The sequence below is a fragment of the Somniosus microcephalus genome, chromosome 28 (assembly GCF_052327205.1).
Source record: "Somniosus microcephalus isolate GS21.2 chromosome 28, FLI_Smic_1.0, whole genome shotgun sequence".
NCBI lineage: Eukaryota > Metazoa > Chordata > Chondrichthyes > Squaliformes > Somniosidae > Somniosus > Somniosus microcephalus.
Window position 1 is genome coordinate 36,734,739 of NC_141014.1, and position 15,409 is coordinate 36,750,147.

At 48.4% G+C, this 15,409-nt stretch overlaps 3 protein-coding genes across 3 annotated transcripts; all 3 read left to right on the forward strand.

Annotated features, from left to right (window-relative positions):
- The first annotated feature begins 463 nt into the window (after positions 1–463).
- On the forward strand, positions 464–2,315 carry LOC147099581 (uncharacterized). The gene is made up of 2 exons (XM_085969328.1): positions 464–738; positions 897–2,315. The coding sequence occupies exon 2, from the start codon at positions 1,094–1,096 to the stop codon at positions 2,039–2,041; it is 948 nt and encodes a 315-aa protein (XP_085825454.1). The 5' UTR covers positions 464–738; positions 897–1,093; the 3' UTR covers positions 2,042–2,315.
- Positions 2,316–4,309: 1,994 nt separating this feature from the next.
- Positions 4,310–6,474, forward strand: LOC147099582 (ferritin heavy chain, oocyte isoform-like). Its single transcript, XM_085969822.1, has 4 exons — positions 4,310–4,485; positions 5,101–5,247; positions 5,666–5,791; positions 6,152–6,474. Exons 1-4 carry the CDS (start codon positions 4,384–4,386, stop codon positions 6,299–6,301), a joined length of 525 nt encoding a protein of 174 aa, XP_085825948.1. The 5' UTR covers positions 4,310–4,383; the 3' UTR covers positions 6,302–6,474.
- Positions 6,475–10,901: 4,427 nt separating this feature from the next.
- Positions 10,902–13,050, forward strand: LOC147099583 (ferritin heavy chain, oocyte isoform-like). Its single transcript, XM_085969329.1, has 4 exons — positions 10,902–11,068; positions 11,662–11,808; positions 12,207–12,332; positions 12,726–13,050. Exons 1-4 carry the CDS (start codon positions 10,967–10,969, stop codon positions 12,873–12,875), a joined length of 525 nt encoding a protein of 174 aa, XP_085825455.1. The 5' UTR covers positions 10,902–10,966; the 3' UTR covers positions 12,876–13,050.
- The last annotated feature ends 2,359 nt before the right edge of the window (positions 13,051–15,409 follow it).

Consider the following 15,409-nt stretch of genomic DNA (forward strand, 5'->3'; position numbering starts at 1 on the left):
AGGCTCCCAGGAGCCAGTTCAGGGAGGCCTGGACCAAAATTGCCCGGAGGGTCTCCTCCAACTCCGATGTTCCCAGGAGTGCGGACCAGTGCCGCAAGAAATACAATGACCTATGTCGGCTGGTCAAGGTGAGTACCCTTTCCAGTGTCCCCCTCATCCTTGCATGTGCACCTCCCATTAGGGCCAAAGGGACATCCAAGGTCTAATGCCCAGCCCTGCTGCCGCTGCAATGGCACTTGCATGTTAATCAATAGCTCTTTCTGCACTTATCACACTGTGCAAGCTATTCCACCATGGTAGGCCTCACACACAGCAACAGGGCACCACACTGTGCAAGCTATTCCACCATGGGAGGCCTCACACACAGCAACAGGGCACCACACTGTGCAAGCTATTCCACCATGGGAGGCCTCACACACAGCAACAGGGCACCACACTGTGCAAGCTATTCCACCATGGGAGGCCTCACACACAGCAACAGGGCACCACACTGTGCAAGCTATTCCACCATGGGAGGCCTCACACACAGCAACGGGGCACCACACTGTACTTAGACGCCCTCCTTTCTCTTGCAGGCCAAGCTGGCGAGGAACGCCAGGAGCCTGCGTGTCACTGGTGGAGGCCCTCGCGATTACCAGGAGCTAACGGTTCTGGAAGAGAGGGTGGCCCGACTGCTGCGTCACCCGGTGATTGGGCCTGTGGCGCTCGGCGACGCCGACCCTATACTGGAGCCCACTGGTAAGGACAGGACTGGGTGCACCTCTCTCCTTGCCCTCGCGCATCAGATCTACATCCTTCCCCACTGGCCGAAAAATGCGCATAATGCACCAGTGCGGCCTCCCTCGCTGTCGGCCTGTCCTCACTCTAAAGCTACACTTGTGCCTTCCTGCTTTCAGCTGGTGAGGAGGAGGTGCTCCCTGAAGCCCAGACAGCCAGGCCCTCGGAGGAGGAGGACGTCGAGGAGCAGCAGGAAGGCGCCACCTCGGGGGAACCCTCCTCCGCTCCAGGAGATGGCAATGAAGGGGAGACGTCTGGCGTGCCGGAGAGCCAGGGGGAGGCGGGGGAGGGGAGCCCTGAACCTGGTCCCAGTGGCATGGACGCACGCGGCAAGGCTCCGGCGGCACACCAGCCTTCTGCCCAGAGGGGGGAGGCGGTGGAGGGGAGGGCAGAACCTGGTCCCAGTGGCGTGGCCGCACGCGGCAAGGCTCCGGCGGCACGCCAGCCTTCTGGCCAGAGGGTGGAGGCGCCCTCCAGTCCGGACTCGGACGTCGCCCAGGAGGTGCGCCTCCTGGACGAGATGTCGGCGGCGTCGGAGCGGCGGCACGTCGAAATCATGGAGGTGGTGGCACAGATGCCTCACGCCATCGAAAGCCTCGCACAAAGTGTGGTGGCTTTCGGCCAATCCCAGGCCAGGGGCCTAGAGCAATTCGCAGCAGCGCACGCCAGGGGGGTGGAGCTCCTTGTGGCAGCGCATGAGAGGGGGGTGCAACAACTCGAGGCAGCGCAGCACGCCAGTCGCCAGCTGAGAGGTGCTGTGCAGACAATGGCACTGCAGATGCGGGCACATGCCGGCGCAGTTGGGGCACTGACTTCTGCCACCCTCGCACTGGCGCGGAGGCGTCGCCAGGCCAGCCGCCGCCCTGCTGCCGCACACCGGTCTGGCGACCAACAGTTTGGCGCGCTTGCTCCCCGGCCAGGCCGCCCGAGTGCACGTGTGTCTGGCGACCAGCGCGCGCCTGGCATCACCCACCTTGTCCCCATTGGTGCAGGCGAGCCTGCCACTCCCCCAGCCAGGGTGCAAGGAGCTGCTGCAGCCAGTGAAGAGGGCCACCCACAGCTGCAGCAGCCACCAGCCGGCCCCTCCCGGGCCCGCCCTTGTGTAGGCCGACCCCCAAGGGCATCTGGCGAGACGCCTTGTCGCCCTGAAGATCCTTCCCCCAGCCTCGCCACAGCCTCACGGCCCAGCTTGAGGCGCAGCAGCAGGACGGGCCGGGGCAAAAGACGGCTGTCGACGGACTCGCCCTCTTGCCACACCGAATAGAGTGTGTTGAGCGAGGGTTTGGGTGATGCGGGGGCTTCTGTTCTGGGGGGCATTATGTGGTTTGGTTTTATGGGGGTGTTTGTGTTGTGGGGGGGGCTTGTTTTTGTTAGGCCAGTGACGAAGGCCATTTGGATGGTGATGTTTTGTTAGTCCTCCCCAGGTTTTGGGAGTGACAGAAGTTTGTGACTGTTTTTTGGGGGTCTTCTCTGTTTTGCTCTTCCATGTGGGAAGGGCCCTGAGTTTTTGAAATAAAGATGTTTATTTATTCACCATGTGCAGGTGTCATGTTTCAAGTGGTTGTTGGGTTAACCGGCTGAGGGCTTGCGGAGCGGCTGCGTTCAGTGGCCCAGGCCATTCCCTGACAGGGGGCCTAGAAGTGTCGAGCAATAAGCCCCCGGCGGACGGCCCTTGGACCTTGTCGCTCCCTCCTGGCCTGGTGCTCCTCCTCCTCCTCAGGGTCCTCCTGCTCGTCCTCCTGAGGTGGTGGGGCAATGTCAGGTGGCAGTGCCTGAGTCCTGCGGATAGCCAGGTTGTGGAGCATGCAGCACACCACGACGAACTGGGAGACTCTATCCGGCGAATACTGAAGAGACCCGCCCGAACGATCCAGGCAACGGAACCGTTGCTTGAGGACGCCTATCGTTTGCTCTATTAGGTTCCTTGTGGCTTGATGGCTTTCGTTGTATGCCAGCTCCGCTGGGGTCCTGGGCGCGCGGAGCGGGGTCATGAGCCATCTGCACAAAGGGTAGCCCTTGTCCCCGATAAGCCATCCCCTTGGTGGAGGCTGTGCCTGGAACATGTCAGCCACAGTAGTCTGGCGCAGGATAAAGGCATCGTGGCTGCTTCCTGGGAAGCGGGCATTGACAGCTAGGATGCGCTGCCTGTGGTCACACACCAGCTGCACATTTAGGGAATGGTAGCCCTTCCGGTTGCGGTATTGCTCGGCATTGTGGATAGGTGCCCGCATAGCCACATGCGTGCAGTCAATGGCGCCCTGCACCATGGGGAAGCCCGCGATCCTGGCAAATCCGACTGCACGCTGCTCCTGCTTGTGTTGGGTCATGGGGAAGGAGATGAATTGGTGCCTCCTCGCGAAAAGTGCTTCGGTGACCTGTCGGATGCAGCGATGCGCGGCGAACTGGGAGATGTTCGCAATGACCCCAGCAGCGGCTTGGAAGGAGCCGCTTGCATAAAAGCTGAGAGCCACCGTGACCTTCACTTCCACCGAGAGAGACGCCCTGGACATGAGCTGTGGCTGCAAATCTGCATGAAGCAGCTGGCAGATCTCTCCAACCACCTCCCTTCTGAAGCGCAGCCTCTTAACACAATGCGCCGCAGTCATGGAGAGATATGAGACCTGCTCCCGGTATTGCCTGACTGGGTAAGGCCTACGTTGGCGACGCCTAATGGCCCCTCTGCGTCTAGGCATGCCTGGCCCTCTCTCAAAGCGTCTGCGAGCCCTTCGCACAAAATGTAGCAACTGAGGGTTGGCCCCCCATGCAGCCCCCATTACAAAGTTCCAAACAGCAAAATCACAAGGATGCAAATGTCAAAGCACTGGCTAGAAGCCAAAAATACCTCTCCTATGGTGTCCGAAATCAGTAATCTCTGTGCCTTGCTCTCTGTGCAGAAATCCAAACCAGTCAAGTCATTGCAGCGAAATGGCTGGCTTTTATGGGTGAGTGGATGTGCCCTTTAATTAGCGCTCCCCGAATCCCACAGGGCCTCTGTTGAGTTCCATTTCACAGTTCTTAGCAGCGCCACGCCCACATCGGCCGGGCGCCACTCAATTTCCGGTTTGGGGCGCACAAACGGTGTTGCACGACGGAATGACGTCATAAGATGCGCGCGCAGCTGAGCGGGCGCTAACACTTTGCGCCGGCGCTAAAGCCCAGCTGAATTTCGGCGTAGGCGCAGATCCGGCGGTTCCCGGGCGCTAAGTGGATAGCGCCGGAAATCTGGCGCTAACGGCTGGCGCAAACAGCTGAATTTCTAGGCCTATGTATTTTAAGTTCAGGACATTTTAAACAAAACATTTGTAAGAGAGGTCAAAGGACTCGACAACGAGGTTGCTAGTAAGTAATCAGCAAAACTTACTTTCAAAGCTCTGATTGGCTCACCCAATGCTCACTTTATTTATTAATTAATGAGTTTGTGGATTTTGTTGAGGCATGGAAGTGATCTGATTGGCTACCAATAACTGTCATTCATCATCTGTTATGCAAATGAGGGGTTGCCCAAGTGTTTAAAATGTGCCGCTTCTCACTTTCACAGCAGTTAGATTGAGTGAGCAAGTTTAGGTGGTAGATTCGCTGAAATCCAGACACACTATAGAAATTAAGATGGCCTCCCAAGTGCGTCAGAACTACCACAAGGACTGTGAGGATGCTGTCAACAAACAGATCAACATGGAGCTCTATTCCTCCTATGCTTATCTCTCCATGGTGAGTTATCTATCTACTCTATTTGACTGATTTCTATGTAATAAACTAGTTAGATATCTAGTTGTTTTAGTTGCATCACCTAAAAGGGCTTAAATGTCAAATGGGAGCTGTTTTCTCGTCTTGAATTGGTCACCAGTTGAAGAGTATGGATTTGACTGTAGTGCAAATATTTCAATTAAGTGACTGCAATTAATCAAATGCTGGTTAGGCCTTCATGCCTTCTGTTGAAGTGAGTTGAGGATGGTGTACTGTTGGTAAAACCTTCCTTAATGACATGATTTGAGTAGGAAATTGTTGGATTTGCAGTTCTTCCTTTACTAACTTTCCACAAGAAATGAGTAGAAGTAGTTCCACTGACCTCTGGTCTCCAGCTTGGTCTTTATTTCTACCCCCACCCCCAATCTTTCCTGCTGATAGATCCTCCTATTAGCTAGTTTAGTTGTGCTGTTTCTAATGTGAAGAGACCGACTGTTCAATGAACAAACATTTAATAACTAGTTGAAAATGATATTTCTTCTAAATAAGGCATTGCACAATAACCAGTCTGATCAGAAATAATTTTGAATTGCATGCGGGTGAAACTTTAGCCTGGCCTAACTTCCTTTCTCTTTGCAGTCCTATTACTTTGACCGGGATGATGTTGCCCTGCGTCACTTTGCCGAGTTCTTTAAGGAGCAGTCACATGAGGAACGTGAGCATGCTGAGAAACTGATGAAATTCCAGAATCGACGTGGGGGGCGTATTGTCCTGGAGGACATCAAGGTATCTTTTCAGAAACAGGATGAGCTTCTTTGACTTGTGAACTACTTTTGGGATTCAGGTGGGAAATGGAGAGTGGAAGAGAAAGAAAGAGCTTGCATTTCAAGCTTAAGACAACCATCCAATCTTCCCAGCAGACTTGATACTAGAATCCACTGTTCATTCAGTATTTCTGGTTTGAAGTCCCATCTTCCATAAGGAGATTAAATCTTCATTGATTCACTTGCAGATGGTGGGAGGTGGTATTCATTTCAAGGTAATGAGTGATTTTGCTGCTGCATCTCCCTGTGTCATCCACTGTCTTGCACAGACTCCATTGTATTGAATGCCTTGGGCAGGAACTCTTGAGGTTGTTGCAGCCTTTACTTTCCTTCATTGAGGTAGAACATTCTCAAGTAAATTCTGGTTTGTTTTTTTCCAGAAACCAGAGCAGGATGAGTGGAGCAATAGTCTGGAGGCGATGCAGAGAGCTCTGCAGATGGAGAAGAATGTCAACCAGAGTCTGCTGGATCTGCACAAACTCTCCACTGTGAGCACTGACCCTCATGTAAGTTTCTAATGTTCCAACTATGAATATTCAGATGTGTTGAGGGTGATGGTTGAAATTGGAAAGATCTCCATATCCAGTAAGACTGTTTCTCCATTGCAGCGATATCAACAAGCCCTTTTTAATGAATGGTCCAGATCATACTGTAGACTTTATCATTAAACCTCTCCTGGGGGCACTCTAGTATCTGAAGGAGTTGTAGAATACAATTCTAAAGTATTGAATATCTCACCTGGGGCATAATCCACCAAATGCTCTACTTGTACCAACCATCCAGTCCCGGAGAAGATGTGGAGCAATTCCTCAGTGTTATCCTTGATCTGTTGTCTGTACTGACTGGTTTCTCTTTCCTTTTTCCAGTTGTGTGACTTCCTGGAGACCCACTACTTGGATGAGCAAGTGAAGATGATCAAGAAGCTTGGAGATCACATCACCAACTTGAAGAGACTGGGAGCCCCTGAGAATGGCATGGGAGAGTACCTGTTTGACAAGCTCACATTAGGGGAATGATTCCCTATCCTTCAGCATTCAATTCATCTCATATTGATGAGGGACCTCCAACTTCACTATGAAGTGTGACTGAGACTTGAGGTGAATGATGGCTTTGGATGTGGTTCATTCTTGAGCTGACTTTTTTCCCCTCCAAGTGCTGTCAAGGAAAATAAAAGCTATTCAGCATTGGAGTGGTTTGTCTTTCCTTGTGTAAATTGAGTAGTGGATCTGGTGCCTGTGACCCCCAGCTCGTGATAGCCTCAGCAGCAGATGACCGAGCTGTTTAACTTGTGCAGGAACTTCAGCTGCATTTTCCCCCCCTGCCTCATTTGGCCTGACCAGATGTCTGTGGTTACATCTCCAACTTGGAGACTTGAGGGTTTTTGTATTTCACAAAATGCAAGATTGCTTGAGTTTCTCCTTGGAACAATCTCTTGGCTGACAACCATGGGAATTCAGGTACCTGTTCTTGACCAGTGCTGTTGCTCTGTTAGGTGGGCATTTGATAACTCCATGTCATGAATGTGTAGCATCCTTTTCACCCCCATTTATAGAAACATGCATCAGAGAGGCCAGTCAGCCTATCATAGCTGTGCTGGCTATTGAATTAGTCCCACTCTCCTACTTTTCCCCATAGCCTATCTATATTTTTTTTTTCCCTCCCTGTTTAAGTATATATCTAATTCACTTGAGTCACTACTGAATCTACTACCCCCCACTCTGGCAAGCAGTTCATTCCAGCTTGTAACAACTCACTTTTATATAATTTAGGGGGGAATAAGCTCTGTTTTTGCTCTGGTTCCTTGGTAATTATTATAAATCTGTGTCCTCTAGTTAACACCCCACCAGTGGAAACCACTCCTCCTTAATTATTCTAAATCAAAATTTCATATAGTTTGGAAAATCCCTCGACAATCTTTGCTCGAAGAAGAATAAACCCTGCATCTCCACTCTCTCCACATACCATGTACTACGTGTGAGGCTGGTAAAGCAAGTTTTGGCTAAAATGTTTAGGATGCAAAAGCAAAAAAAAAAAATAGTGTAGCAGAATGTAATAAATAATAACCAAGTACCTGCTTACTTCAATATGTGTCAACCTTCTGGGCTAAGAATTGCTCAGCATTCTGATTCAACTTGTATCTGCCAGGGCAATGAATAGAAACCAGCTCTTTACACTTTATACAGTGCCCACTGGATGACGAGACACTTTGTCACCAGTACACAGTGCATTAACTAATAGTCATTTGCAATTTCAAGTTTACGCAAATGTTTCTCTGGGGTTGCCTTTCACCCTTGTGGGCAGGGAGTAAGAAGGGTGTCTGGATATGTGCTAGTGCGACATAGATTCACCAGTGTAAAAGGCCGCGTATGAACCTAGGATTTGGATCGTGACATTTGCTGGCTAATTGTTTTTTTTAAGTATGTATTCCATTTAACTGCTACTCTACACACTACACTTGGCAGTGAGAGTAGGGTACAGGTCAAAATCTGAGCTTGCTGTTCTCATAGTCAACAGAGATCTTCTGGCCTCCGCTGCATTTATACTACAGCAGGGAAACTGGGTTCTACCAACAAACAGTTTAGAAGCTTTTTTTGTGCCATATCGATACAGTATATATATTCTGACCTTTAGCCAAGCTACGAAGGAATAGTGGTTCCTTCATCGTCACTGGGTTAAAACCTGGAGCTCCCTATCTAACCGCTGTTGGGAGAACCTTCACCGCATGGACTGCAGCGGTTCAAGAAGAAGGCTCACCACCACCTTCACAGACAAAGTAGGGACGGGCAATAAATGCCAGCCTTGCTAGCAATGCCCTTATTCCCAGAATGAATGTTATTTAATAATAAGGTAATAGGCAGAGAGTTGGTATAAAAGAGACATTCTTGGGTTGGCAAGCAGTGAAATGTGGTGAGTGCCAGAGATTAGAGCTGGAGTCAGTTTTTCACTATACAGATAGATAAGTGACCTGGATTTGGAATGGGGGAACCATATCCCAAGTTTGCAGTTGTTGCCAAACTAGGTTGTGAAAGGCGCTATATAAATGCAAGTTCTTTCTTTCCCTTTTATCCCACTCCTGTTGCCAGACATCCTGCTATTAAACCACTAGCAGATGATCCAGGTTTACCATGAAATCCTGTGAATTCACTGGATGGTGCATTTCACACTGGCGGTTAAGATCCATAAACTAAACAGGTCGCTCCTCAGATTCACAGGATGTAAACCCTACCCCGTTACAGGTATATACTGGATTATATGGCACGCAGAATGTAATGAGAATCAACCTGTGTCTCAGTGGGTAGCATTCTCGCCTCTGAATCAGAACGCTGTGGGTTCAAGTTCCACTCCAGAGACTTGAGCACAACAATCTAGGCTGACACTCCAATGCCGGTGCTGAGGGAGTGCTGCGCTGTCAGAGGTACCGTCTTTCGGATGAGACATTAAACCGAGGCCCTGTCTGCTCTCTCGGGTGGATGTAAAACATCACATGTCACTATTCGAAGAAGAGCAGGGGAGTTATCGCCGCTGTCCTGGCCAATATTTATCCCTCAATCAACATAACAAAAGCAGATGATCTGGTCATTAGCACATTGCTGTTTGTGGGAGCTTGCTGTGCAGAATTGGCTGCCGCATTTCCTAAATTACAACAGTGACTACACTTCAAAAGTACTTCATTGGCTGTAAAGTCCTTTGGGACGTCCTGTGGTCATGAAAGGCGCTATAGAAATGCAAGTCTTTCTTTCTTCTTTCTTTCCCAACAACCATCACTCTCTGCAATCATGGGGTAGATTTCTGACAAACTTGGTATAGAATTTCCATCTTCCTTACTCGCTGACAGTGCAGACTCACCCTGGACTACCTGATCTCTGAATATTGCATTAAGTTCACAATCATCTACAATAAACAAACAAATCTCTAATTTTGTCACAAATTTATCTGAATTCCTAAGGTGACTATATTGCAAGTGCAAAGGTATAACTATGTATTTTAAGTTCAGGACATTTTAAACAAAATATTTTTAAAAGAGGTCAATGGACTCGACAACAACAAGATGAGCACTTGAAACGCCATAGCAGACAAGGCTACAGACCAAGTGCTGGAAAATGGGATTAGAATAGACAGGGCTTGATGGCCGGTGCGGACAAGACGGGCCGAAGGGCCTCTTGCTGTGCTGTATAACTGTGACTATGACTCTATAACAAAAAGGCTGCTCGTAAGTAATCAGCTAAATTTAACTTCAAAGCTCTGATTGGCTGACCCAATGTTCACTTTATTAATTAACTAGCTGAAGTGCCCGGCGGTGCCGAGGCTTTTTCGAGGGCATGTTGTTGTTGGAAGAGAGAGAGAGAGCGACTGGGGGGAAGAGAGAGAGCGACTGGGGGGAAGAGAGAGAGCGACTGGGGGGAGGGGAGGGGGGAGGGCGGAGGGGAGGGCGGGGGGGAGGGGAGGGAGGGGCGGGGGGAGGGGGGGAGGAGGGAGGAGGAGAGAGGAGGGGGGGAGAGGAGGGAGGGGGGGAGGGGAGGGGAAGGGGGAGAGTCCCCGAGCCCCCTGATCCCCGTCCCCCCAAACTCCCGAGCCCCCTGATCCCCACCCCCAAACTGCCGAGGTTGGCCCCCCCGAGGCCCCCCCCACCACCAACCAAGCACCGAACTCCGGAGGCGCGATCTTCCGAGCACCGGCCTCCCGAGCTGGCTTCAAGACCGCCGATCGCGAGACGGCCGGCGGGCCCGGTTGCCAGGGTAGCCGTTGACGCTCACCAAGCCCCGCCCCCCGGCCGAGCCAGAGAGAGAGACGCCGCGTCTGAGCTGCTCCTGCTGCGCGCGCACCCTTTAGTAAGGTAGCGGCGCTGGGCTGAGGCCCGCCCCTCCAGCCTTCGAGTGGGGCCGGGAGGTGCCTAGCTCGGGCGTGGGTGCGGAGGAGAGGCCGAGGCTTCGAGGCCTACCTGGAAAAACGGGGAAAGGTAGGAAAATTAATGAGATTAGATAAGTTAATGACTTTCTAAATCATTTTTTTTTAAAACAATATGTGTTTTAAAAGCAACGTTTTTTTTAAAGACGCAGAAAGCGGGAAAAAGAAAGAAAAAGTTTGGAATCAAGATGGCGGCGACTCACCTCGATTCAGAACGATAAGGCCCGCCCACACACGCACCGATTGGCCCGGCGGCAAAAGCCAGCAACCCGGCGTACGATTGGTCGAGCTCGAGGTCACTCTGTCGCTAATGAGCGGATAATGAGATGCTAATGAGCGGAATGTTAAGGTTTTTCGGATACCGCGGGGGCGATTTTAGCCCGGCCGAAACGTAAATATGCTTAAAACCGTTTTGGAAAGGTAAGCTTTCTTTCGACGTAACGCACGCATAGCTACGCCCTGTAACTTTCGAGCGCATAGCCGCCCAGACGCACAGGCGATGACAGACAGACAGAAGGACAGACAGACAGACGGACAGACAGACAGACGGACAGAAGCATCGCTTTATATATATAGATGAATGAGTTTGTGGATTTTGTTGAGGCATGGAAGTTATCTGATTGGCTACCAATAACTGTCACTCATCATCTGTTCTGCAAATGAGGGGTTGTCCAAGAGTTTTAAATGTGCTGGTTCTCACTTTCACAGCAGTTAGATTGAGTGAGCAAGTCTAGTTGGTGGACTTGCTGAAATCCAGACACACTATAGAAATTAAGATGGCCGCCCAAGTGCGTCAGAACTACCACAAGGACTGTGAGGATGCTGTCAACAAGCAGATCAACATGGAGCTCTATTCCTCCTATGTTTATCTCTCCATGGTGAGTTATCTATCTACTTTACTCTCTATTTGAATGATGTCTATATAATAAACTAGCTAGATGTCTAGTTGTTTCCTAGTTGCATGATCTAAAAAGGCTTAAACTTCAAACAGAAGCTGGTTTCTAGTCCTGTATTTGTCACAGGTTGAAGAGAATGGATTTGACTAGTGCAAATGTTTCAATTAGTGGCTGCAATTAATCATGTGCTGGTTAGTCCGTCTGTTGAAGTGACTTGAGGATGGTGTACTGTTGGTAAAACCTTCCTTCGGTGAGTTGATCTTGCAGCATGAATCTGTTGGTTTTGCAGTCATACCCTTACTAACTTTACATAACAAATGAGTAGAAGTAATTCCACTGATCTCCAGCTTGGCCTTTATTTCCCTCCCCCAGTCTTTCCTGCTGATGGAGCCTCCTTTTTTGCCAATTTAGTTGTGTGGTTTCTAATGTGAGAAGAGAGACCGACTGTTCAATGAACAAACATTAATAACTAGTTGAAAATGATATTTCAACAAAATAAGGCATTGCCCAATAACCAGTCTGCCAAGTGATCATTCTGAATTGCACACAGGTGAAATCTTTCTTTCTCTCCACAGTCCTATTACTTTGACCGGGATGATGTTGCCCTGCGTCACTTTGCTGAGTTCTTCAAGGAGCAGTCACATGAGGAACGTGAGCACGCTGAGAAACTGATGAAATTCCAGAATCGGCGTGGGGGGCGTATTGTCCTGGCCGACATCAAGGTATCTTTTCAGAAAAAGGATGAGCTTCTTTAACTTGTGAACTACTTTTGGGGTTGGGCTGGGGGTGGGAAAGAAAGGAAAAACCTTTTACATTTCAAGCATAAGACAGCAATCCAATCTTCCAAGGAGACTTGATACCAGAATCCACTGTTCATTCAGTATTTCTCTTTTGAAGTCCCATCTTCCATGAGGAGATTCAGTCTTCATTGATTCACTTGGAGATGGTGGGAGGTGGTATTCATTTCAAGGTAATAATGTGCTGTTGCCTCTCCATGTCATCCACTGCCTCGCACAGACTCCATTGCCTTGGGCAGAAACCCTTGAGGTTGTTGCAGCCTTTAATTTCCTTCATTGAGGTAGAACTTTCTCAAAAGTAACTTCTGTCCTTTTTATTCCAGAAACCAGAGCAGGATGAGTGGAGCAATGGTCTGGAAGCGATGCAGAGAGCTCTGCAGATGGAGAAGAATGTCAACCAGAGTCTGCTGGATCTGCACAAACTGTCCACTGAGAGGACAGACCCTCATGTAAGTTCCAACTATGAATCTTCAGATGTGTTGAGGGTGATGGCTGAGGCATTTATCTGCCATTTAATGCAACTATTGGAATGATCTCCATATCCAGTAGACTGTTTGTCCATTGCAGAGCTTTGAACAAGCCCTTTTTTATGTAGGTTCCAGATCATACTGTAGACTTATCATTAATTTTGGCCTGGGGGCACTATAGTATCTGAAGGAGTTCTGCAATCCAATTCTAAAGTATTGAATCTGACACCTGTGCAGTAATCTAACCTGGGGCAAAATCCACCAAGTGCACAACTTGTACCAACCATCCAGTCCAGGAGAAGATGCGGAACAATTCCTCAGTGTTATCCTTGATCTGTTGTCTGTACTGACTGGTTTCTCTTTTTTTTTTTCCAGTTGTGTGATTTCCTGGAGACCCACTACTTGGATGAGCAAGTGAAGATGATCAAGAAGCTTGGAGATCACATCACCAACTTGAAGAGACTGGGAGCCCCTGAGAATGGCATGGGAGAGTACCTGTTTGACAAGCACACGTTAGGGGAATGATTCCCTATCCCTCTGCATTCAATTGAATCTCAACATAATGTTGTAGGACCTCCAACTTCACTATGAAGTGTGACTAAGACTTGAGGTGAATGTTGACTTTGGATGTGGTTCATTCTTGATCTGATTTTTCTCCTTTAACTGCTGTCGATGAAAATAAAAGCTATTCAGCACTGGAGTGGTTTGTCTTTCCTTGTGCCAATTGAATAGTGGATCTAGTAACTTTGTCACCAAGCTTGGAGATATTCACAGCAGAACATCTAGCTGTTTACAGGAAACTATTTTTCTTATCTGGCACTGACGGGACCGGCATAGTGCCGGTTTATCGAAAAGTCCGGATTAGAGAGAGGTATAGTTAAAAGGAACGAGAGCTCCGTACACAGCAACAAATCCAGGCTTCCCTGTTGCTAAGCAACATATGCAGGAACCCCGATTGCACAGCCACAGATTGAGGAACGGCTAGTAATATGAAGTAAAACTTACCTGAACCTACTCCTGAATTTTGCCGGTTAACTGAGATTTCTGGTTATTTAGGTGCCGGTAAATCGAGAGTTTCTTGTAACTTGTGGCTGGATTCTAACCTACCTTTTTTCTCCCCCCATGCCTCATTTGGCCTGACAAGAGGTCTGTGGCTACATCTCCAAAGAGGAGAATTGAGGGTCTTGGTATTTCACAAAATGCAAGATTACTCGAGCCTCTAATTTGGACATTGTCTTGGCTGACAACCATGGGAATTCAGATAACTGTATTTGACCAGTGATGATGTTCTGTTAGGTGGGCTCTTGACAACACCATATCATGAATGTGTAGTGTCCTATTCACCCACATTATACAAACATGCATCACAGAAGGAGGCCATTCAACCCATCATACCTGTGCTGACTATCCAATTAGTTGCACTTTCAACCTCGTGTCATTTTTTTCCTGTCTCAGGTGTATATATCAAATTCCCTTGAGTCAATATTGGATCTATTGCCACTACCCTTTCAAGCAGTGCATTCCAGCTTGTAACAACTCACCTTTTTTATATAATTGAAGGGGGGGAGGGAAATCTCCAACTGTGCGCTGGTTCCTTGGCAATTATTGTAAATCTGTGTCCTCTAGTTACCAATCCACCACTGAAAACCACTCCTTCTTTACTCTTAATCAGAACCCCCCCTATAATTTGGAACACCCCTTGACATTCTCTGCTCTAAGCAGGACAATCCCAGTCTCTCCACATGCCATCTGCATCAGGTTGGCAAAGCAAGTTTAGGCTAAAATTTTCAGGATGCAGGACATTGTTGGCTAAAGCACAAAATAAATAATAGCACAGCAGAATGTAATAAATGATAAATAAGACACTGCTTCCATCAATATGGGCTAACCTTCTGGGCTAAGAACTGCTCAGCATCTGATTCAACTTCTTTCTGCCAGGGCAAGGAATGGAAACCAGCTCGTTACACAATGGCCACTGGAAGTCTAGACACTGCCTATCACCAGCACACACTGCATTAACTAATAATCATTTGCAATTTCAAGATTAAGCAAATGTTTCTTTGGGGTTGACTTCCACCCTCTTGGGCAGGGAGTATTGGTAAGAAGGGTGTTTGGATATGTGCTAGTGGGACACACATTCACCAGTGTAAAAAGCTACACATGAATCCTGTATTTAGGATTTGGATCATGACCTTTTTTTGCTGGTTAATTGTACATTTGTTTTAAGGAGTATGTATTCCATTTAATTGCTACTCTACACTACACTTGGCAGTGAGAGTAGGGCACAGGTCAAATCCTGACCTTGCTGTTCTCGAAATCACCAGAGATCTTCTGGCCTCCGCTGCATCTATGCTACAGCAGGGAAATTGTGTTCTACCAACAGACATTTTAGAGGCATTTTCTGTGCCATATAGATGCAGTATATCTATTCTGACCTTCAAGCAAACTACGAAGGAATAGTGGTTCCTTCATCGTCACTGGGTTAAAATTCTGGATCTCACTATCTAACCGCTGTTGGGAGAACCTTCACCACACGGACTGTAGCGGTTCAAGAAGAAGGCTCACCACCACCTTCACAAAGTAGGGACGGGCAATAAAAGCCAGCCTTGCTAGCGATGCCCTTATTCCCAGAATACATTTTAATTATTTTAAAAAGGTAATAGGCGGAGAGTTGTTCTAAAAGAGACATTCTTGGGTTGGCAAGCAGTGAAATGTGGTGAGTGCCAGAGATTAGAGCTGGAGTCAGTTTTTCACTATACAGATAGATAAGTGACCTGGATTTGGAATGGGGGAACCGTATCCCAAGTTTGCAATTGTTACCAAACTAGAAGGTTGTGAAAGGCGCTATATAAATGCAAGCTCTTTCTTTCCCTTTTATAATAAACTGCCAGACACCCTGCTATTAAACCACGAGCAGATGATCCAGCTTTACCATCAAATCCTGTGAATTAGCCGGATGGTGCATTTCACACTGGCGGTTAAGATCCATAAACATGATTGGTTGCACCTTAGATTCACAGGATGTAAACCCAACCCGGTTACAAATATATACTGGATTA